This window comes from Empidonax traillii, unplaced genomic scaffold (assembly GCF_003031625.1).
Source record: "Empidonax traillii isolate 1590-97213 ecotype Southwest subspecies unplaced genomic scaffold, ASM303162v1 scaffold678:size492020, whole genome shotgun sequence".
Lineage (NCBI taxonomy): Eukaryota > Metazoa > Chordata > Aves > Passeriformes > Tyrannidae > Empidonax > Empidonax traillii.
In genome coordinates, this window is record NW_020955871.1 from 273,490 (window position 1) to 295,109 (window position 21,620).

At 41.4% G+C, this 21,620-nt stretch overlaps 1 protein-coding gene across 3 annotated transcripts; it reads left to right on the forward strand.

Annotated features, from left to right (window-relative positions):
• The first annotated feature begins 978 nt into the window (after positions 1-978).
• OCIAD2 (OCIA domain containing 2) lies at positions 979-14,857 on the forward strand. Of its 3 annotated transcripts, none has more exons than XM_027899614.1 (8): positions 979-1,079; positions 4,359-4,489; positions 6,958-7,051; positions 7,869-7,922; positions 9,950-9,997; positions 11,001-11,106; positions 12,315-12,401; positions 14,643-14,857. In XM_027899614.1, exons 2-7 carry the CDS (start codon positions 4,430-4,432, stop codon positions 12,394-12,396), a joined length of 444 nt encoding a protein of 147 aa, XP_027755415.1. In that variant the 5' UTR covers positions 979-1,079; positions 4,359-4,429; the 3' UTR covers positions 12,397-12,401; positions 14,643-14,857. The 3 variants fall into 3 exon arrangements, with proteins under 3 accessions (XP_027755415.1, XP_027755418.1, XP_027755416.1); XM_027899617.1 differs by having other exon boundaries at positions 981-1,079; positions 4,362-4,489; XM_027899615.1 differs by lacking the exon at positions 979-1,079 and adding an exon at positions 2,821-2,911.
• Positions 14,858-21,620: the final 6,763 nt, after the last annotated feature.

Consider the following 21,620-nt stretch of genomic DNA (forward strand, 5'->3'; position numbering starts at 1 on the left):
TCTTGCTAATATTAAAATTCATTGTTATACTTACATAAGCATCATAGTATTAAGATCCAAGCAGATAAGCAGTGCTTTTCATTCCAAAATGGTCAAAATATAATTTGTCACTTCCTCTTTAAAGAACGAGATTTCATTTCCCCAAAAAATATTTTCAATTCATGCGACAGCCTCCAGCACCACGTGTCATACAGTGGGCTCCTCACTACAAGAAAGACAAGGAGCTACTCGAGAAGGTCTGTCGGAGAGCCAGAAGAATGATTAGGTGTCTGGAGCATCTCTCTTATGAGGAAAGATTGCGGAAGCTGTACATGTTTAGTCTAGAGAAGACTAAGAGGGATCTCATTAGTCTCAGGTAGGTGCCAAAGGCAGGTGCGAAAAGGATGGTGCCGGACTCTTGGGTGGTGCCCAGGGACAGGATGAGGAGCAATGGCCATAAACTAAAACATAAGAAGTTTCACCTGAGGAAGAACTGAGGGTGGCAGAGCACCGAACAGGCTGCCCAGGGAGGTCGCAGAGTCTCCCTCTCTGGAGACATTCCAAGCCCCTCGGAAAAGTTCCTGCGTCACCTGCTGCAGGTGACCTTCCCTTGGCAGGGGGGGTTGGACCAGATGATCTCCAGAGGTCCCTTCCGACCCTAATGATTCTGTTAACTTCATTAACAAATACCCTTGCTAAAACAGCGTTAAGAACTTCACTCGGGAAACACGAGAACGCGGAACCTTCCCGGCGCGCTCGCTGTTCGCCGGCCGGAGCAGACCACAGGGAGGCGAGAACGGCTCGCGTAGTAGGAGATGCCGGCAGGGCCGAGGGCCCGGGGCGTGAGGGGAGCCGGGCGGGGCGCTGCAGGCTGGTCCCTGCGGCCGGCGGCCGGGAGGTGGCGGCGGAGCCCGGCAGCGGGGCTGGGAGGTGGCGATGGCTCGGCGCCGCTCCAGGGCGGCTCAGCCCCGGAAGCCGAGGCGGGTGCGGGGCGCAGCCCGTCCCTCCCCGGTCGTGCCTCCGATGCAGCCGGGCCCCCTCACAGCCTTCCGGGGCCGGCCGGGCCACCCCCTTCCGCTTCCTCCGGTGGCCCGAGAAAGGTAAGTGCTGCTCTGGATCGGGGGAGCGGCAGCTTCCTACTTTCTGTGCCGGAGGGGCTGAGCTCCGCGGGGCCGGATTTCTCTGGCGTCACGGCGGGGGAAGGCGGGGCCGGGCGGTGGCTCTCGGCAGCCGGCCCGGGGCAGGGGGTAGCTCATACGGGGTGTCTCTCGCCAGTGCCGGGGACGGGGCCCCTCGATTCAGAAAGGACACTGAGGTGCTGTAGCATGTCCACAGAAAGGGAAAGAGGCTGGTGAAGGGACTAGAGCACAAATCCTGTGAGAAGCGGCTAAGCGAGCTTAGTTTGTTCAGCCCGGAGAAGAGGAGGCTCAGGGGAGACCTCCACAACTACGTGAAAGGAGATTGTAGCCAGGTGGGGCTCGGCCTCCTCTCCCAGACGACTAATGACAGGGAAAGAGGAAATGGCCTCAAGCTGCGCCAGGAGAGGTTTAGGCTGGACATCAGGAAGAATTTATCCACAGACAGGGTGATTAGACATTGGAATGGGCTGCCCAGGGAGGTGATGGAGTCACCGTCCCTGGAGGTGTTTAAGGAAAGATTGGACGGGGCACTTGGTGCCGTGGTCTAGTTGATATGTTGGTGATGAGTCAAAGGTTGGACTCAGTGATCTCTTTTCCAGCCTAAATGATTCTGTGATGCAGTGAAAGCAATACCGTGTGCTGTACCCAGGGTGAGGGCACTGAGCAGCTGCTGCGGAGGCACGGCCGGGCAAATGTGGAGCGTTCCCCTGCTCCCTGCTGTGGGCACAGGTGTTGGTAGGCAGCTTTTCCTTGAAGACCTAGTGCAGCTGCTCTGTAGATTCTTACTGAAATAAGAGCCTGCATTTAAAACAAAGAGCCAGTTCAGAGGGGTGTGGAACATCATGGTGAATCTTCCCCTGTTCCTCACAATGGACACAGTCCTCGGAGTGCCTCTCTGAAGTCCTAATGAGTAGTCTCGGTGATGAGTGGTGCCTGCCTTGGGCAGATGTGCAGTGTTCACTGCAGGTCACAGTCTGCTGCAGGGACCAGATAACACATGCAATTTTGGCTCCCACCTTCTCCCCCAGGTTACCCTATTATGTGGTCACCATTCCTGTTTGGAAGGAGGTGTCTTATTGTAAACAGAGTATATGAACTTGACAATTCTCACACTATCTTCTTGCATACTGCTTCTTTATCATCCAGTTAGAAGTATTGAAACCATGAGATCTTTCAGGAGCCTAATATTAGCCTTTTCTTCTGTAAATGAATAAATGATCCAGGACAGTTCTTGTAGAAGAGGAAGAAGTTTTTTTGATATTTGATCTTTGCAAACCACATTGATTTAATCAATCTATTATAGAGTATTTCAGTTAAACAGAAGAACAACATTTTTGGGAATTCTTCTCAAGGCAGCTAAGAGAATATACTGTTAAATATTACACTAAGAATTACATATGTAGGTTGAGAAAACAGTAATAAGTGTTACAGAGAGTGACAAGAAAGTTTCTTCAGTAGGTTAATGCAAATAAAGTTATTTTTTGGGATGGTGGTTGTTTTTCCAAGACATAGGGCTTCAAAATACTGGAACACTTTTACATTCCTTGGTCTGGTAAGTTTGAATACTAATAATTCAGTTATATTAATATTTTGATGACCTTAACTTTGTCTCTTTGTTTCATTCTTGCCAGTGTAGCTTTCAGCTTTCATGCCGTGTGAGAGATGTACCAGGAAGCTGCTTAAAGGGCTAAATATTTTTGGGATTCTTCGTTATTCTTCGCTACTGTTGAAGCAGTAGCGTAGTAGAATAAGTTATGATTCAGGGAAAATGTATGCCGAAGACAATACAGGAGGTAAATGGCAAGCTGCAAATTTTTATAATCTTAGTTTATACTCCTTTGTTTTTTGATTTGGTTTATTTTATTTATTTTTCTCCAGTGACTCAGGTTTTTTATCATCATGAAAAGGATAAGCACTTTGTTGCAACAGTTAGAAACTGTTTCCAGTGATTATTTTTATGCAACCATCTGCACAAGTAGCCTTTGTGAGTAGATAAGAAAGCAGATAAGAGTAAGAAAATTTGATTGATCTTTCATTGACACAAACCTCTTTAAAGTTTTATGCATTTCTCTCATCTTTTATGTCCTTTTTTGTGTTAAGTGATGCAAATTGCTTAATTGGAAATTAAATTGCTCTCAGATTGAGGCAGACAATGTAGAGCTGTGAGCTTTCCAGGTAATATGTGGATTTTCAAACGTAACTTTTTTCAGAGACACAGTGGTCACTGTCGTTTTTTCAAGTGTCTGGGAATAAAGTGCAGATTGGTATGAATGCAATACTTGACTTCTTTTTTACCCAGGGCAGATAAGGTAATGTTGCTTCCTTGGTATTATTTAAGAAAGCTTTGCTGTCTGAATATGTTGTGTGTGTGAAGCAGACATTGTTTGAACTTTATAGCTGTGTAATTGTCTCCAAAATAAGTGCAGAAAGTGGTTTATATGGTAACATTATGAGTGCAAAAAAAAAATTATGTTACTAAATTGTTGCTTATCTTTTCTTTTAACTCTGCCCTTCACAGTCACTTTAGCCTTGCTCAGTGACACCATTCACAGAAAGTACATTTGGAAAAGCATCAACGCCCTATATGTTGGTAAATAAAGTGCCAGACCATGCACCAAAGTGCTAGGTAAAAATCACAGTTTAGGTGTTTGAATTACTCTGGAAATAAATGGGATTCCTTCTTGCTTTTCCCTAGTATCCCAATTCTCAGGCATGGAAGACTGCAACTCTAAAACTCTTTGGAATCTATTTATGCTTCTAGATTAATTTTTTTTTTAAGGATATTTGTAACTGGATAGTGTTTGTTGGAAAAACGCAAATGTGGTTTGTGATAAGCTTGCCTTGTGGGTCCTGTGTAATCCAGACTTTAGATGACAGCAGTGAGGATAGAAACAGTGCAGTAATTCCAGAGAGCACACTAAAGAAGCTATTTTTTTGACCTGCAATAAAAATTAGAAAGGTTTTAGATGACTTGCTCACATTTATTCTCATTTCTCTATCACTGAGCATGCTATGTTGGGTCATGACTCAGCACGTAATCGTAGTTCCCCACCTTCCTGTTTGCGTTGGGTTACACAGAACTCTGTGTTGCCGATAAGTGATACACTGTGCTGTGAACGGCATATCAGGTGATTGGATGCTATCTGCTGTCAACCTTTCAACTTGGGCATTTTTATTTCTAGATGAACATTGAACTTAAAGTATCAGCATGACAGTTTGGCTTTTTACCTTTGTACATAGCAGAAAGAGAAGTAGCCGAGCATAAAACGAAGAGCTTCTGGTGAGCAAGGAGTACTACAAGGAAAGAGACGATGTCTTCTGAAACAGTCAAACAGGAAGTTCAGACACGTCCAGTAAAGCAATCTGGATGGGTAAGCTGGGTTTTCTCCCTTTTATTTTAATTCTATTGCTAGTGAATAACTGGGATTTTGCCTCAATTGCTCTTACTGAAGACAGAAACAGATGTCGGTTAGCTTAAGCATATAAATGAAGAAAAGAAGGGCTATGTGTTATTTTTCCAGGCTCACTATGGTTGGAGGGATAGGAGTTGTGAGTCTTAAGGTTAAGGCACTGATTTATGCAATATTAGTTAAACTAGTTATGAACTGGCAGAGCCGTAGTGTGTGAGTACAAACCCAGTATAACCCGTCCCCAGTAAGCTCTGTGTGTGTGTGTGTGTGTGTGTGTGTCCAAGTATTCAGAAGCAGAGAAGGGAACAGTACTGCACAAGAGTCTGCCCTCCAGATGTACAGAAGATGAGCATTCTCCTCTGATGGAGAAATTGAGAAATTTAAATGTGGTATGACCTTGTTGCTAACCAGTCATTACCAGAGGGCAGCAAAAGTTCGTTGATCTGCAAGGAAAGGGGGCCTTGGAGTCATGAGTGACTGCAAGGTGGTAGGGGCTGGCACCTCAGGGATAAGGAGCGCAGTCCCACAGTACCCAGAAAAGAGGAGAGCAGATCCAATGATGTTAACCAGGGTCAGCTTACAGTCAGTTCAGTGACTGCCAGGCCATTCCTTAGGAATAAGGCAAGTCTGATGGTAAGCCAGAAAGTGAAGTTAGCAAGGCAAGATAAGGATCTTCATGGTAAAGGGCCAGGTACAGGCCCTACAACACAGTTAGGATAAGGGCCTGTGCTTATATGCAGCTCCTGAGCCAAAGGGCAGAGGCCCTGAGCAAAGCTTCTTGCAACTCTTTCTCCCAGCTTTGCTGTTTTCACAGCAATCTGATTCAGGGTTACACAACTGTGCCATGTTAGAGCTGACTTTGAGCCCAAGCAGCTAAACCCGTGGCAGGGTGTGTATGGAGGCAGAAAGGTTGCAAAGCCTGTTGGTGCATGTAGGGCCCTGACACTCATTTCCTTATCTTTCACTCAGCCTGTTTGGACTTTACTGTATTTGCTGTGACTTTGCTCTGAAACCAGTTTGGAGCGGTTCTCTAGGGTCTGGGGTGGAGTAATTCCTGTACTGTTTATCCAAGCAGAACTACCATTAACTTCTGTGGGAGCAGTGCTCGAAGAAGGACTGAGATATTAATTAGCTAAAATATGAAACCCGTAGCTGTAGCCAATAAATGCATTTCATTATTATGGTTACAAAATCATGGATCAGTCAGGCATAAAATGAGATAGAATCCTGTAACAGACGAATGTGCACTTTTTCCCAAGGCACTGCTTGCTCTGTGATTTTAGCTTTCAGGAATAAGTATGTTTGTAGATGTGGTGTTTTTACAGAAAAATGTTAAAATTTCAGTTAATTTTAACTTAATGACAACTCCTTCTTCCCCCCAGCTTTTCTTGCTGAGCACAACATCATATGCCATGAAATATCCCTTTGGTCAGTTGGGGTCAGCTGTCCTGGCCATGTCTCTTCCCAAATTCTTGTGCACTCCCAGCCCATTTGCTGGTGGAGCATCCTGAGAAACAGAAAAGGCCTTCACTCTGTGTAAGCATTGCTCAGCAGTAACTAAAACAACCCTGTATTACCGACACTGGTTTGGTCAAATCCAAAACCTAGCACCATACGAGTTACTGTGGAGAAAATAAACTCTTTCCCAGTCCAAACCAGTACACCCACATATTTCAGATGTCCAATAATGATACTGCAAGTGTTAACACTCATAACTCTTTTCTTAAAGAAAAATAATCTACTTCTATCTGCATGTCAATACCCTGGATGGTAGAATGCAAGAGAGAATACTGGCACTTTTTTCTCACAATCAAAATGGGGGAAAAAAAGAGCTACTGTTAACCTAAAAGGAGTCTGTTGGTGAGCTAAATTATTATAAGGGTGAAGCCAGTTTGGTTGAGTTCAGTTAATGCCATGAATATATTTAAACTACTCAGAGAGAAAGTTCTGCAAGTGTGGAATCTGGTGGAGTTTATGTTGACCCTCTTCTGAATACTTGGAAAATCTACTCTTACTGAACTTCAGTTGACTTCTGTACGGGGCAGAATTTAATTTTTGGAAACTGCCACTCTGCCTTTATTTCCTGTCGTTTCTTTCCCAGAAAGATAAGGTAGCTCAGGAGAATGAAATGACTAGCAGAAAAAAAGCAATATACTTCTGGGGTAAGCAGCAGCTGAGCTATTTTTGGGAAGCGGACCAACAGGGTGAGTGGTTTTAACATAAAACCTGTGTAGTTCTTTCTGTTTCTGTATTGGGGTATCCGTATTTAATCACACTGCTAATAACAGAGTAAGGAGTTTTGCTTGGTTGGTTGTTTTTTTGCATTGTATTTTATTCGGTTTTTGTTTTAATAATTTATCTTCTTTAGTCATTTTTTTTTCTTCCTGTGAAATTAAATTCATTAAACTAATCCAGGTTTATGCTTTCAGCCAATGTTCTTTTGCCCCACCTCCCAAATTCAAGATGCTGGAGAAATTGCAAGGATCCGTAGGGAATGCAAACAGGAAAGTTTCTGGTACAGAGGTGGGTGATCTGAAGTTATTCTTACCATACTGAGAATGATTTCTGGATGTACATATGCGAAATTGGCTGCAAAATCCTTTTTTGTCAGAATATTGTTGTGGGTTAACTCTGTCATCTTAAGTTAACCACTGTGTTATTATAGAGTTAATTGAATTATTTGCATAACTATTGTACGTAAAGGTGGTTGAATTAAGCTCTTGTTTAATATGAACTTACTTTAACAACTGTAGAGTTGGTTCTATTCTTGAGGTCCATTAATACAACCACCTTAGGAGTGTTTTACTTTGTTATATACTTATTCTTGCCTTTGAATGCAAGGCAGGCCATGGCTATGTGTCTTGGATTTGTAAAATTCTTCAGGATTAGGACATCTGAAAGATTAGTTACTCAATGTTTTAGTGCCTTTTAAGTCCACCACATCAGTTTGTATCTAAATTATGTATTTTCTGAATGGAGAATATCGAAAAGGATTTCAGCATTTCATCGGAGCTGCTGACATTACCAGTGCTGCGGTAGCAAGAGGAGATATTCAGATAATGGAAGCTACTATTTAATAAGTATACCTAATGCATTAGCTCCAGATGTTACAACATGGCTGATGTCTGGCACTGTGTGAGCACATTCTTACTTTGAAGAGAATGTGATCTGAGTGAGCAGATGTAATAAGTGATTAGGACAGTAGGCAAAGTTAATGTTTAGAAGGAATGTGTTTAACATTAGAAACATATTAAACATGTAATGTATAAGAGAGTAAAGTATTTACCAAATAAGGAACAAATTTTGGCTTGTACAAGATACCTCCTTTTCATTTTCACAGCTCTTCCTTTGTCTCTCGGGAGCATGCTTGTCACCCAGGGGCTGATCTCCAAAGGTAAAGATAAAAAAGTACATTATTGAAGTGCTTTTTTTCAATATCAATATTCCTCTTATTCATTGCCATCATTTTTAGAGTGTATGCGTTGCCACAGTCATTCTTTTGAAAGAGCATGAACTGAAAACAGAATTCACAAATCCAAAGACTGGTGGCTGGATTCTGTCACTATGACTACATGGATTTGTGTAAAATCTTCACTGGGACAGCTTGTAGGGCAGGTTGTTGTATAGCCTGAGCAGGGGCATCAGAATCAGGTACTGTAGCTCTAACTGTTGGATTATTTGAAAAATGCTGGCAGTGTTTTTATAGTGACCATTTACCAGTATGACTACAGCTTTGATACAGAGGGACAGGGAATACTGCCAAAGTGAGGAGATGGAGAGCTTTTCATAGGGATGGCTTGTGATCTGCAGGCTAACACAAAATATAATTGTATTTGTGGATGAACCTGGTTCTACGCAGGGCACCTTGAGCTTCCCTTCTGGGGGTCTTAGCTAAGGCTGGGGTTAGCGTTTGGGTAAAGAGGGAAGGGCATCCATCCTGAAGAATGCTAAGATGGATATATCCCACAGGAGCAAGTAAGACAGTCCTTCAGCCTGCATCAGCGGCTGGTTACAGCAGGAGAAGAAAAAATTCATAGGGCCTGAAGCAAGGAGCAGGGCTAATAAAGGTGGGTGGTGGGAGACAGCAAATGGAGGTGGTGGAAATGGCTCATCCATTTCTCAGTGTGTGTGGTTGCAAGCCCCTTGTTTTGTTCCAGCCACTGTTACCATGTTACTTAAACCTAAAAGCTCAGCTATACCACAAGAGGCTGATGTGGGTTCCCTATTGCATCCTTGACGTATGAGCTTGTAGGCAGACAGGGAGAGAAGGAGCAAGGGAGAGTGTGTCAGAGAAGGTGAAGGATTACACATTCGAAAAAGGTTGAGCAGTGATAGGAAGGGCTCTGGGGTTGTCTCAGTAGCTGCACGCTCTGGCACCTGGTACTCTTCTCAGTTTCTGTTCATTGTACTTGAATGTTTTTGATTAGCTGTGAGATAACAAATGGCCTTATTAAATAATCATTACTGTGTGTCAACAATTGGAGGGGAGGGTTGAGTAGAAACAAACAACACTTTTGTTCCTCCCGCCCCGAGAGACCCAGTTTAAAATTGCATAAATGTCAGTGTGCAAAGGCCCTTGTGCTAAACATAGGCTGAATGCTCCTCTGTCTAAAGACTCCTTTCTTGTGGCTGCACACAGTAGCTTGCCTCTAGAAGAAGCTGGAGCCTCTAAGCCTCATTCTTACTGTCTGAATGCACGTAACAGTGCAACCAGTGTTCACTGCCCTTCCCTTTGCCATGGTAATCTTGCTGCGTGGAACCTTCTTCCACAGCATGGCACTCCTCTGTCAGATACATAACTCTTGGAGGAATACTGGTTCCACCTCCTGAGGTTAACTGGGGGGAAGATGGATTTTGGTGAAAAAGCTAAAGATAATTTTTTAGTTTTCTTGTTTGGCACGCTCTTAAAGGCCAAAATGTGTGATCTTTCGTCTCCAGAGGATGGCTAGATACCAGTGGTACAGTTTTAATCAATAGCCACAGAAAACTACTGAAGAATGGTCTTGTCATACTTATCACAGCATGGGGAGCTGGACCCTGAGTAAGGGATTTAATTTCACTGTTATATTTATGGGGTTGGTTTGTGCTGAAACATAAACCACCATCTTTCTCCTGCAGTGCTGCAGGTGTCACCAGTGGCAGACATGCTGCTGTCATGTTATTTTACACTCTGAACTCCTGCCTGAACTGAATCCTGCAAAGTCCAGATCCTTTTCCGCCTGTGACTCTAGGACAGCCCCAAAACACATGCACTAAGAACTTGTGGAATGGAAAGTACCCTGATGTTCAGAAATCTGAGCTAGTGGACTTCTAAGTTATTCATACTGTCTTCACCTTAAGCAGTGCAAAAGCTTGCAGGAAGAATACTGCCTTGGTTTTGAGTGCTGCAATAAGCTTGCTGACTGTTTCCTTTTATTGTAGGCGTTTTCTCAGCAAGTCCAAGATTTGGTCCATACCCCAAGATGGCAAGTAAGTTGTACCCAATTCTAAAAGGAAAGATTATTTACGGGCAATATGCAGACTGTAAATGTATCTCTCTGAATTTATTTCCAAACTCTTCCTCTTTTGGAATTCATGAGATGTTACCCCAGCACTTAAGGAAATCAGAATTCTTATGTGTTTAAAAATAATTGTATGCAACCAGATTCTTTAAATGTAAACACTTCCAATAGCAGCTTACATTTCCTTAATACAACCTCTCAAATTCCTAAAAACTCCAGTCTCAGCTTTGCTTTATAAATGGTGTCAGCCTCATTGATCAGCCGTGCTTGGTGCAGCTTGTGGTATTAAGGAGTCACTATACTCTAATATATAAAATACTATGTTCCTTTTCATATGCTCATTTGATTGATCTCAGCTGTCTAATTCATAACCATGGATTGATAAACAAAACAAATAAAAGCATGGAATTGTACTGTACAGTGAGGTGGCTCTTAAATAGCAAGAAATGAAATTGATTCCTTCTTCAGCAGAAACTCAGTGGGAACTTGAGGATGTTGAAGTAGTCTTTTATTCTGACTCTGTAAGAAGTAAAAACCATAATGTGATAGTATGGCAGGCTGATGTTCTAGCTTCTTAGAAGTCCAGAGAAGTCGGTGTTAAAAGTGTGATCATTAAAAAGGTGTGCAAACAAGGGCAAGAACAATTAGTGCTGACATTGTGAATTAATTTTACTGTGGGCTATCTCTATAATCTGTTCCTCTAAATATTACATCCTTTTCCTGGATGCAGGAATATTATACCCTTTTCCTGTACGCATTGTTTTGTACCAGTTGCTATCTCTCCTGATAGGTAACCAGTTTTCAGTAGTTATTGAAATCATGCCTGTAATCCCTGTATAACTTCACATGTGTTTGTGACATGTTTTGAGAAGATATGTTGCGTACAATTCATCCTATGATTAAAATAAGCTAATAGAAGACTCCTGATTTAAACTCTTGTATTAACAGTGTTTTGTTATCTGTCTTTATAGTTGCTGGTATCTTAGGTTTTGCTATTGGAAAGATTTCATACTTTGGAGAATGCCAAAAAAAGTTCGAGAAAATTGGTATGACACCATTTGGTCCACAACAAAAAAGGTTTGTGCTTATTTGAAGTATTAATCCTAGATCAAATTAGTCTAAAACATAGTAAAAATTATATGCAGCAAAACTTGGAATTTAAATTCTGTAATCAGGTCATGAGGTACTGTTCATAGTCTTAGGCTATATATGGCAGTATTAGGGACTACTATGCATTCTTCAGAAAATGCAAATTAAACTCAGTGTAATGCCTGTTATTAGGATATGGTTTAAATGAAATTACTGTATTTTGATGTATGATGTGACAACAGTTGCTGTTTTCATCTAGTATTATGCAGCTACGGTTGTCCATGTTATCACTTCAGTTTTTTAGCCTTCCTTTAGACCAGCAGGCCAAATATGCTTACAGATTTTTTTACAGTGTCCCCATATTTTAACAACAATTTCAATCTCAACCCATATTCCAGCCTCCTCCTCCGTGGCTTTGCCTGACCTCATACTGTCATGCCAAATCACGAAGAGCACAAACTGCAAGGGTATTTTTTTCCACCTTGCAACCCTAACTGTAGGATAGATCTCAATGGTTGACTTCTGTCACCTGGTACCTCCATGTTTTAGTCATTGTTCACATAAAGTACTCCTTCCCATCAAATCAGTCTCTGACTTCCTTCCAAGCTCCACCTTAACTGCCTGTACTACTTTTCATTCTCAATACGGCTTCTGGTATGCGCCTTTCATATGCAAAATACAGTTCCAAAGATCCTATCCACAAAATCATTCGCCTCTGTCTTTCCACATCTTTTCCCCGGACCAGCATGAGCTTTTATGCCTATAAAAATGCCCGACTGATAGCAGGAAGCTTCTTCACTGTTCATCTATTTCTCTACTTGCATTTCCCCCCACATAACAAAGCTATTACTTTTTCCTCACTTGGTATTACACAAAATGGCTGTTTGTCCCTCTTTTGTGTTATACCTCTTGCTCCTCACTCAGTTTGCCCATAAGTACAATGGCAAGGACTGCCTTTACCTGCATAGAAAATCCTGTTATATTTTGGCAATTGCTGGAAGGGGATTAATACTAATTATTGGCTGAGACATTTAAATGTCATCTTTTGCAGTTTAAGTCACATAAAGCGCTAACAAGAACTGGGGAATATAAGCAGGAGATTACTTCTTCAAGAACTTTTGCCATTGTGCTATATAGTTGTATTAGAAGAAATCCAGCAAAATTCTTCAGTATTTTATTTGCTTTCAATATTTTAGGCAGTGTCATCATGCTTGCAAGGAATGTAAAGCAAAACTGGGATCAAGTGAGAAAGAAGGTTCAATTCCTTCAGCATCTTAGTCCAGGTAGGCAACCTTGAAATTTAAAATAAATTCTCATGTCATTTTCCATGTTGAGTGGTATTCTTCTTTGAAACCTTTGAACAATATAGTGAAAATCATGGATTTTAATAATGGATTAAAATCTGAGCATTACTGAAGGAAATATTCTTTATTCTGTGGTTTCTAATTAAATTAGTTTCTTAACTTTTAGCTTACATACCTTTCATGCTAGTTTTAAATCCCCCATTTCTGAGGAAATTTTGCTTTAGCTGTAGCAGAGTATTGCTTATTCACCTAAGTGGAATTAATTTGGACAACTGCTTGTATGAAAACAAATATATCTCCTTTTAATTTACAACTTTTTTTACTTAAGAATCAAATAATTATGGATTATACTGATATTTAAAAGTGCATTGAAATACTCAGAACTAAAAGCAGACACAGTTGGGTGTGGATTTGTTTATTTGAGGGAGGTGGGGGTGGGTTTTTTGCATCCAGTACTATAGTTTGGGTAGAGCTTTAGTGGGCTAATATAAAAGTGGGGCAAGGGACACGGCTCAGGGGGTGTTCTCTCCTCAGAAAGGGAAAGTTCCCCTTTCAAAAAAGGAGGATTTACAGAGGCACTTGTACTCTGTCTATGAAAAACAGGCCAGCAGCTGGGCTTTTTAAGAACATTTTCACACTTTCTGCTTGTGGTAAGCTGGCCTACATTTCTCACAGGCAGGAGAATGTGTGAAAGTGTTTGCAAATAGCTTGGCTGCCTGCAAGAGAGGAGAGCAGAGGGACTGTTTGAAATCTTGCCATGTCAGTTTGTGTAGCTCGGAACAGGAGTCTGATGCAGCAATTGTTAGATTGAGTCTGGTATATATTATGTAGGAATTTAGTCAAGGATATTGATAATGGTCCCTTTCTTAATCTGAAGTGCTTGAGTGCAAACACTCTATAAGCAGGAGTATCCTATCAGAATCTGTTTACTTACCCAGAAGAGAGATTAAGGTGGATTTTTACTATGCAACAATACGTCATGGCAGTGAGGATTGTCCTGAAAGAAGCCATTAGAATAAAGTCCTGGTTTTAAACAATTTTGTCACTGCTTGATTGTTTTATATCAAGTGCTGCAAGTGCTCAGCCACTGGCAGAAAATACAGTTTGGCTTAGGCTCACCTAGTAGGGTTTCTGCCCAAAGGGGCAGCATGTCTCTTGTGCCGGCTGTAGAGATCATGAAGCAAATTGGTGGGCCAGATCAGCTTACTGCTCCATGTGAGGAAAGGGGTAAAAAAACCCCCAGACCTTTCTGAAAGGTTTCTTGCTAGTGCCAGTATGAAGGAGGGAGTGAGCCAGACTTAGGTAACTGGGAATGAATGACACCGTCAGTCCATCAGCAGATGTGAACCTAATTAAGGCCTTGCATTACTGTGCTGATTAAGTGCTTTTGATGATTTTCTCTTAAAGGAATCCTTATGTAGGCCAGTGTCCTCACCTGTTTCAAATAGGGACCCCAAAGCATATTTCATTGAGGACAGTCACAAGCTGGCATATGTGATTCCACCTGTGTGGTGGAATCAAGTGTTCATGATGGGAGTTGCCTCTGCTGTTTGTCACAGCTGCAGCTTGCTGAACCGTGCTCCAAATATATTTTCTTTTTCAGCCTTCTACTATGTGCTGACAATATTTGTCTCTTGTATAACTACCAATTAGCTGTTAAATAAATTGCAAACTGCCTCAAATACAAAGGAGTATTGCAGCTGTATGAGGGGAAGAATGCAGGATGCCATAGGCCCCTTTCTTTGTTTTCCTCCTGGAATTTCTGCTGTGGAACCTGTTTGCTGTTCCAGCTCACATGTTCATCAAAGACCTTGATTGCTACACTTTTTAACAGCAACTTAGGTCTTCTTGTTTGGTTTTTAAAAGAGCTTTTAATTGCTGGAAGGAAAGAGCCATTATATTTGGGTCAGTTTGGTATTTTGAATTTGCCAGAAATCAGTTTTGATGGGCAGGTTTTAGAAACTGTGCTCTAAAAATGTACAGGGACCCTACTGAGCATATCTTGCCACTATCCATGCTAAGTGTATGGTGCAAGCTCTGGCAGTGCCTAGGAGGACCACCCAGATAAAATTATACTCGTGTTAATGTGTCCAAAGGTAATGTCATTTATCCTCAGGGGCTTGGGAGCGTTCTCAGAGAAATCACCAAGAAGCTGCACATTTCGCATTGAAAGCAAGGTGTCACTCAGCTAAATAATGGGTCCTTTTATTCCATTTACAGATGTGGCGAAGATGATAAAGATCTTACGGATCGGCTTCTTTCCAGGCACTTTTGTGTAGAGAAGAAATAATAGTTTTGTGATTCTGTGTCTTTGATTTGATGTAGATTGACTTATTTGAAGTAGTTGCATATTGTTCTGTTGCATAGTACTGTTTGTGCTAAATACCAGTTTCTTGTAATGCACTTTTTGAAATACACTCCTCTCTTCTCAGCATGATCTGGTTTATTTTCCTCTCTTTGGTGCAATTTAGCTCTTAGTGCTGAAAAATTAAATTTGTCTATTGTACTTGGGTTGTGGCAAGACTTTATGTAGCAAGCCAAATGCCGTATGTTGGAATGTTCGCCACCTATGTCAAATGGAAAGAGTGCAAGGATGTGTAAATTATTTGCACAGTTAAGGAGCTGTCCAGTCTCTGAGCTGGCTCCTTGGTTAGGGAGTTCAGGGTATTGTCACACTGCAGTTACTGTCCTGAACCAGCTTCCAATAGGCCAGCTTTACCCAAAGGTCCACTTTGCCAGGGATATCAAAAGCATGTGCCATACTCATGAACAAGAACACACGATATTTTGGAACAATTTATGGTCTGTGCACAATCTGAGGCCACCAGATGTTGATGAAAACAAAACACCTAGATGGCACGTGAGCTCTGCAAGCAGCAGGACACACAAACCTCCATGAAACATCTCAGGAAATCAAAAGCAGACACTTTCCCCAAACGTAGTGATGGTATTCACATGGAAAGTCAAATGCACAGCTACTGAAAAGTTTGGACTTCACTGTCAGTTGATGAAGACTGTTTTTCATGGGGTTTTTCTGTTTGCTTTTATACTATGCCTTTTATACTATACCTGTGATTAGTGCCCCTCTTTTGAACTAGCTTCTTTGTGCATCCTTTCCTGAATCCAAAGAGACTCTGCAAGCAGGATATATAGTATGGAAAAGTATAAAGTAACTATTAATTGGTTAGCACACACAAAAGACATTCTGGATTTAACAAAACTGCTAGACTGAATACTCAACTCCCTGACAAAGCACTTGGACAGACTTTCCTAACCAGAAAGACATGAAGTGGGAGAAGGGTTAGACTGCCTAGATTCCCTTTTCTTTTTTTTTTCCTGTAAGATTTTATACTTTTCCACTTGGTGTTTGGCCTCTTGAATTCTTGAGCTCCTAAGAACTCCTGTCTCAACAGGGACTTTAATTTTACACTTTTTACTTTTCTACAGAATTTTTCCACAGCTCTTTCTCAGCCATCGGAGTCAGGGATACACAGCGATGCTGTGTATAGTCAGGTAAGCCTTGGAGAGCCTTCCTCAGGGACTCCAGGGAGGGGGGGGTTACACAACCACAGGGAAGTCGCCTCCTTTGTGAAAATAATGTAGCTGTCACGAGTGTACTGGGATAGCCAGCAAAACTTGTATGGTGACATGTGTTAGCTACTTTCCCTTCATCTGACATCTGCTGTCAGAGTAAGAGCAAGAAGCTGCACCGGGGTTTGTTATGCCTGGGTTATCTGAGGTAAGCCATTCCTACATCCAGGTGATGCCGAGGAGAGTGATGCCTGTGACAGAGGACCTTTCATGTCAGATTCTCAGAGGTTGTTCTTGTGGTTGGTGTTACCTCCTGGGGTTACAACTTACCTACTTAACTTTGCTTTAAATGTAATTTCATTTACTTTTTATTTTTAATTACTTTGCTGTAATAAATATACTCTTGTGTAATTTTGTCTCCTTATTCTCTAAATTTATTTCCATACTTTGCAAAAAGCTAAGTGCATGAGTTTTCTGATACAGGTATGAAAAAAAGAGAGTTTGTGAATCTAGGCTATATTAGCACTAAATTTATGTATATCAAAGGAAAAATGAGCACAGCTAATGGGCAAACTGTTCTTTAAAAGGTCCTTAAAAGCATTTTTCTGTATCTCAGGGGATTTATAGCCACATAATTTTTTAAGCCTGTCAGGTGCTTTGCATGACCAACAATCTAGTCAAGTTTGCAGCTGGACTGTAAGTCCTTATGATGAGGTAGTAATAATGTTGCATTATTTCTTAAATATGACTTAAAATGTTTAAAGTAATTTAAAATTTAAGTTAACTGACTTTTCCAAAAGCATCAGCTATGGAAGGATAGGTGAGACTTGCAACATATTCTCTGTGATATTACTTAATTTGATTAAATTGAAGCCAAATGGCTTTCATTGTTCTGTGACTTTCAGGTGTGTTGGAATTTTCCTGGTGGCTGTATGTGTGTTCTAGGGGTGGAATCAGCCTGACATTGGATTTTTTAGCATTGGATGGTTTATAGGATCTAATTAAACTTTTAAGGTTCTTAAGATTTGACAGAGAAATATAAAAAGGTGCCTTGTAGTTCACAGGAGAAGCACTGTACGATAGCAGGTGTTGGGTGGGTAGTTGTGCTGCGTGATACAGAAGGGACAACTGAAATGCACACTTGTTACTTTATGCAAAAGAGGGACAGGTCCCCAGCACAGGAAGGACACTGAGCTGTTGGATTGAGTCCAGAGGAGGCCACCAAGTGATCAGAGGGATGGAGCACCTCTGCTATGAGGTAAGGCTGTTTAGCCTGGAGAAGAGGTGGATTTGGGGTGACCTAATTGCAGCCTTCCAGTGCCTAAAGGGAGCGTACAAGAAAGATGGAGAGGGACTTTTTACAAGAGTGTGGAGTGACAGAACAAGGGGAAATGGCTTCAAACTGAAAAAGTGCAGGTTTAGATATATTAGAAAAAAAATCTTTACTGGGAGGGTGGTGAGGCCCCGGTGCAGGTTTCCCAGAGAAGCTGTGGATGCCCCATCCCTGGAAGTGTTTAAGGCCAGATTGGATGGGGCTTTGAACAACCTGGTCTAGTGGGAGGTGTCCTTGCCCACAGCAGAGGGGTTTGAACTAGATCATCTTTAAGGTTCATTCCAACCCAAACTATTTTATGATTCTAAGAGCTGGAGAAAACCTCATGTGGTATCATGGCCAGACCTTCATGATTTTTCTACTTGGAAGATAAGCTCCTGATGATTAACAAGGAGTAGTCTAAGGACTGGAAGTACAGTCATTTAGTAGCAATTATGCACAGTTTAATGAGCCAACCCTTGCTGACTGTTACTATTGTGAATTCTGTACAAGTCAGTTAAAGAATTTGTTTTTAATTGAACCAGAAGTTGAATACATTGAATTTAGAGATGACCTATTAAAAAAATGGGGAAATATTTGAGATAATCAGTTGCTTCTTTAATAAGAAAGGAAGAGATCTCCAGAAGGAAAAACAGTTGACAGTGCGAAGGGTCAAGCATTTTCTTAGTATTTTATATGCTTTTCTTAGTATTTTCTTACACTGATAATAAGATAGATGTACATTCCCTTTTGGCAGGAAGATATTACAAAGAGGCTAAAAAAAGTCCAGTGAACTTACTCAGCTTCCTATGAATCATTTGTATCTGGAAAGTAGAACTCGCTTTCTTCACCTAGAGACAAGGGAGTTTTTAACTGTGTGCTCAGGCATATCACAGCTTAGTTGAAGGCTATGTACTTGTTAAAATCAGGAAACAAAACACATCCTTCAGCTGTAATACATAAAGTGAGTAGCTGAATGGAAGCCTTGATGTGCTTTATGAAATTATGACTAGAAAAATTATGACTAGTCAAAGAGGAAAGCTATGGCTGCATTAACCTCAAACAATTGCAGTAGACTTCTTATCTTTAAGAACGTTTGTGTTAGCTGTTTAAAATCAGTTTACAAACAGAATATTCAAATTAAAAAAAAAAAAGAAAGAAATGTATTTTAGAAGAAAAAGCAATTGTAGGTTGAAAACAGCACACTCCTGTTTAAATCCTTAGTAGCTGGACTCTAGGCAAGCCAGCTGGTCTATAATTCTCTCTTAAAACTGGAAATCAAGGGGAGGTGAAAGCTCAGTATCTGAGTTTTTATAAATCCCTATCAAAAAACAAGATCCGTGGCTTATTTTATTACATTTTAGAGAAGAATGAGAGAACAGGGTGTGCTATCCAATGACAGGTAATGGGAGGGGAGCTCTGGGAGGTACTGGTAAGAAGGGAGCAGGCTCTGGGGCAGGATTTACAACAGGAGCATGCTCGACCAGGCCAAGTGGGAAGTATGAAGAGGCAGCTGGCTTGGGCGCTGCTCTGGTACCTCTGACAGCAACACGAATTTGGGAGCAGCAGCGTCTTCCTCATGACCATTTCTAGCAGTGAAAGAGCTGCTGGTAACTTGTCCCACTTGCCCAACTTGTTTTTGGCATCACACACAGAAACTCCCTTTGAGAGAGCCAAAAAAAAAAAGGGATCCAGCTTCTGACATCAGTATTGCAGTAGTTCCACATTCTGGAAATACTAAGCCACTTGTACTTTGGTATGAGTTTGAAGTCTTGGTTCTGATTTTTTTTTTCTGAGTAAAGCCCTCAAGAAAATTAGATTCTCAGGAAATGAGACTCTTCTCAAGGCCATTTTAAAATCTAGAAGGCTTGAGAAGCCTTCTGGGGACACGCGAGGAGACATCTGGTCAACATATTAACAGATAATCTGATAAAAGAAAACATGAGTGTTCCTTGATGACAAAATTACAGAGCTGGGAAAAAAAATCTCCATACTGAAAGGCTGAGTAATAAGCTTCATAATCATGGGGAAAAATACTAACTGTATCACACAGTTGGTTTTAAATTACTCTGACTTTCTCAGTACAGAGATCTGAGAGTTGTTTTGCATATCTGCAAGACCTAAGATCAGTGGGCTATGACAGCCAAAAGGCAAATAGAACATTAACAATTCCTGGGAAAAAAATGGGGGGAAAAATAGACTTATAGTACAGAGCAATTCTATGGCATGCCCTCGTCTTGAATATGATGGTGCTTCGAATGCAGCTCAGAAAGTGTACAATGGAGCTGAGAGACAGAAAGAGGAGAAATAAAAATTAGAATGATCAGAGATACAAAGTGGTTTCTTCAAAAGGGATTAGATAATTCACTTTCCAGGCTGAAAACACCTCAAGATGAGGAATACAGTATCTGTAACCGTGTGAAAGATGAATAGGGAACGAGTAATTGCTGGTTTTGTAAAATCAAAAGTAGTCAGCACTCAGGGAAATAAGATTTAAAGCAAACAGAAACGAAACTCATCTTTATACAGCGCAATTACATTGGGGGGATTCTCACCACAGGATATGGTAGAAACAAACAAAACAGTTCCTAAAGACACAACCTGCACAGACTTGGTGGCCGTAAAACACCTGCATTTGCAAAATCCAAACCTTTGTGTCAGGAAACTTCTCCTCTCTCATCAGAGAAGGACAGCAGGGTGCACTGGTGGAAGATCTCCTAGAAGGATCACTAGCCAGTGTGGGAGACAGGGTGACCATTGTGGTGATTCTTACATCTTAAAACTACTGAAAAAAACATGTTAGAGCCTTGCCATCTGAACTAAACCTCACGTAGCTCATACTTACAAATGGAGACTGGAAGATCCTGTGCAGAGAGCACAAGATCCAAGATTCCTGAGAAAACACACCTTTAAATTATTTTAATTACAGTGTAGTGACTTTCTCTGTAGATGAAGGGTAAAAAAGTACTAAAGGTGGGAATGGATGTTTTTCCCATTGTCTTGGACATAGAGACTCTTTGAGAGCAATGGCACTTCCAACTTGTTGCACAGACAAATCCCGATTACCTGAACTTTTAAGTGTTACTTCTCACTTAGGTGCATTTTGAGCATTTTGCAGCATCACTCTCTTGCTCAGGCACATTGGCAAGCTCAGGTGTTTCTGAGCAAGAACACCTTTTCAGACTTCCCCCCAGAGGTGCATTTTAAACCTCCCTTTCCCTCGGCTAGCTGGAGCCTGAGGTTGGACATGGTTGGGCCGGACATGCCACATCTACGCTGTTTCATCTGTAGGACTTCAAAATACAAATAGGAAACCTTTCCCAGCAGCAAATGCCTGCCATTTACTCGCTCCCATTCCCCTGATTAGCTCCACAGATCCGAGAGATCTAGCAGTAGCCTCAGGAGCTGTCTCTGACTGCTGTCAGGCACAGAGCCTGCCCGTGTCTCGGTGGGTTTCACACCACGCTGCTGCACAGCTGGCACCTCCGGCAGACAGCTGCTCCACCAGCCCAGCCTTCTCCCCTTCCACAACTCTCCCTTGCTTCTCCTGGCACAGCAAGAGCTTGCCCAGGCTGGAGAGGCTCCTTGCTCCCACAGAATGGCGTGTGACTCGCGTCTGCAGTGTAGCCTCAAAGGGGGTTGACAGCTGCACGTCCTCTGGCATGTAGAGGGTAAGTGAGAAAAAATGAATGGAGTCTTTCATAGAACCCTCAGGGGACGCTAAAGAACACAGCTCTTCAATGCAAACACACAGCCATATACACTGAGTGCATGATGCTGTACCAGCAAAAGTGTGTTCTACTTAGCACAGCTTATTTAGAACTTTTTTTTTTTACATTGTTAATAATCCATCATTGATGTTTAGGCATTAGCTGCTGCAACCAAATTCACTCTTACCTGAATCAGTTGCACTGTCTTATCTAAAATTCTAGTTATCATAAAGTAGTTCAGGTTAACAATTCTATTTAAACTACAGAATTAAGCCTAACTAAATTATTTGTTTGGGCATTAGATTTATATAGAAACTAATCTTGGCTTCATAATTAAAAATAAAAATCTAATGCACTAGAGATGTGCTTACTCTACAGGTTGGAGTGAGTAGAAAAGAATGTATAGCATTCCATGTAATGAATGAATTGAAAATTTTGATATTTAGAAGCTGTTCATGAAGATTGCATATCCTGAAAATGGAGTCCTGCATCATCACTGAGCGACTGGAAGAACAGCAACACAAAGGTTATACACTAAAGATTTTTAATCCTGAATAATTTACTTCAAGTTCTGGTGAAGGAAATCTATCAAACTCTCCCTTTCTCCTTCATCTTCAGGTTTTTTTCTCCTTTCAAGGCTAAGTG

Coding starts and splice junctions, on each gene's coding strand:
- OCIAD2 (XM_027899614.1), top strand. CDS start 4,430: ATGTCTTCTGAAACAGTCAAACAGGAAGTTCAGACACGTCCAGTAAAG. Junction 4,490..6,957: donor CAGTAAAGCAATCTGGATGG/GTAAGCTGGGTT, acceptor TTATGCTTTCAG/CCAATGTTCTTTTGCCCCAC. Junction 7,923..9,949: donor CCAGGGGCTGATCTCCAAAG/GTAAAGATAAAA, acceptor CTTTTATTGTAG/GCGTTTTCTCAGCAAGTCCA.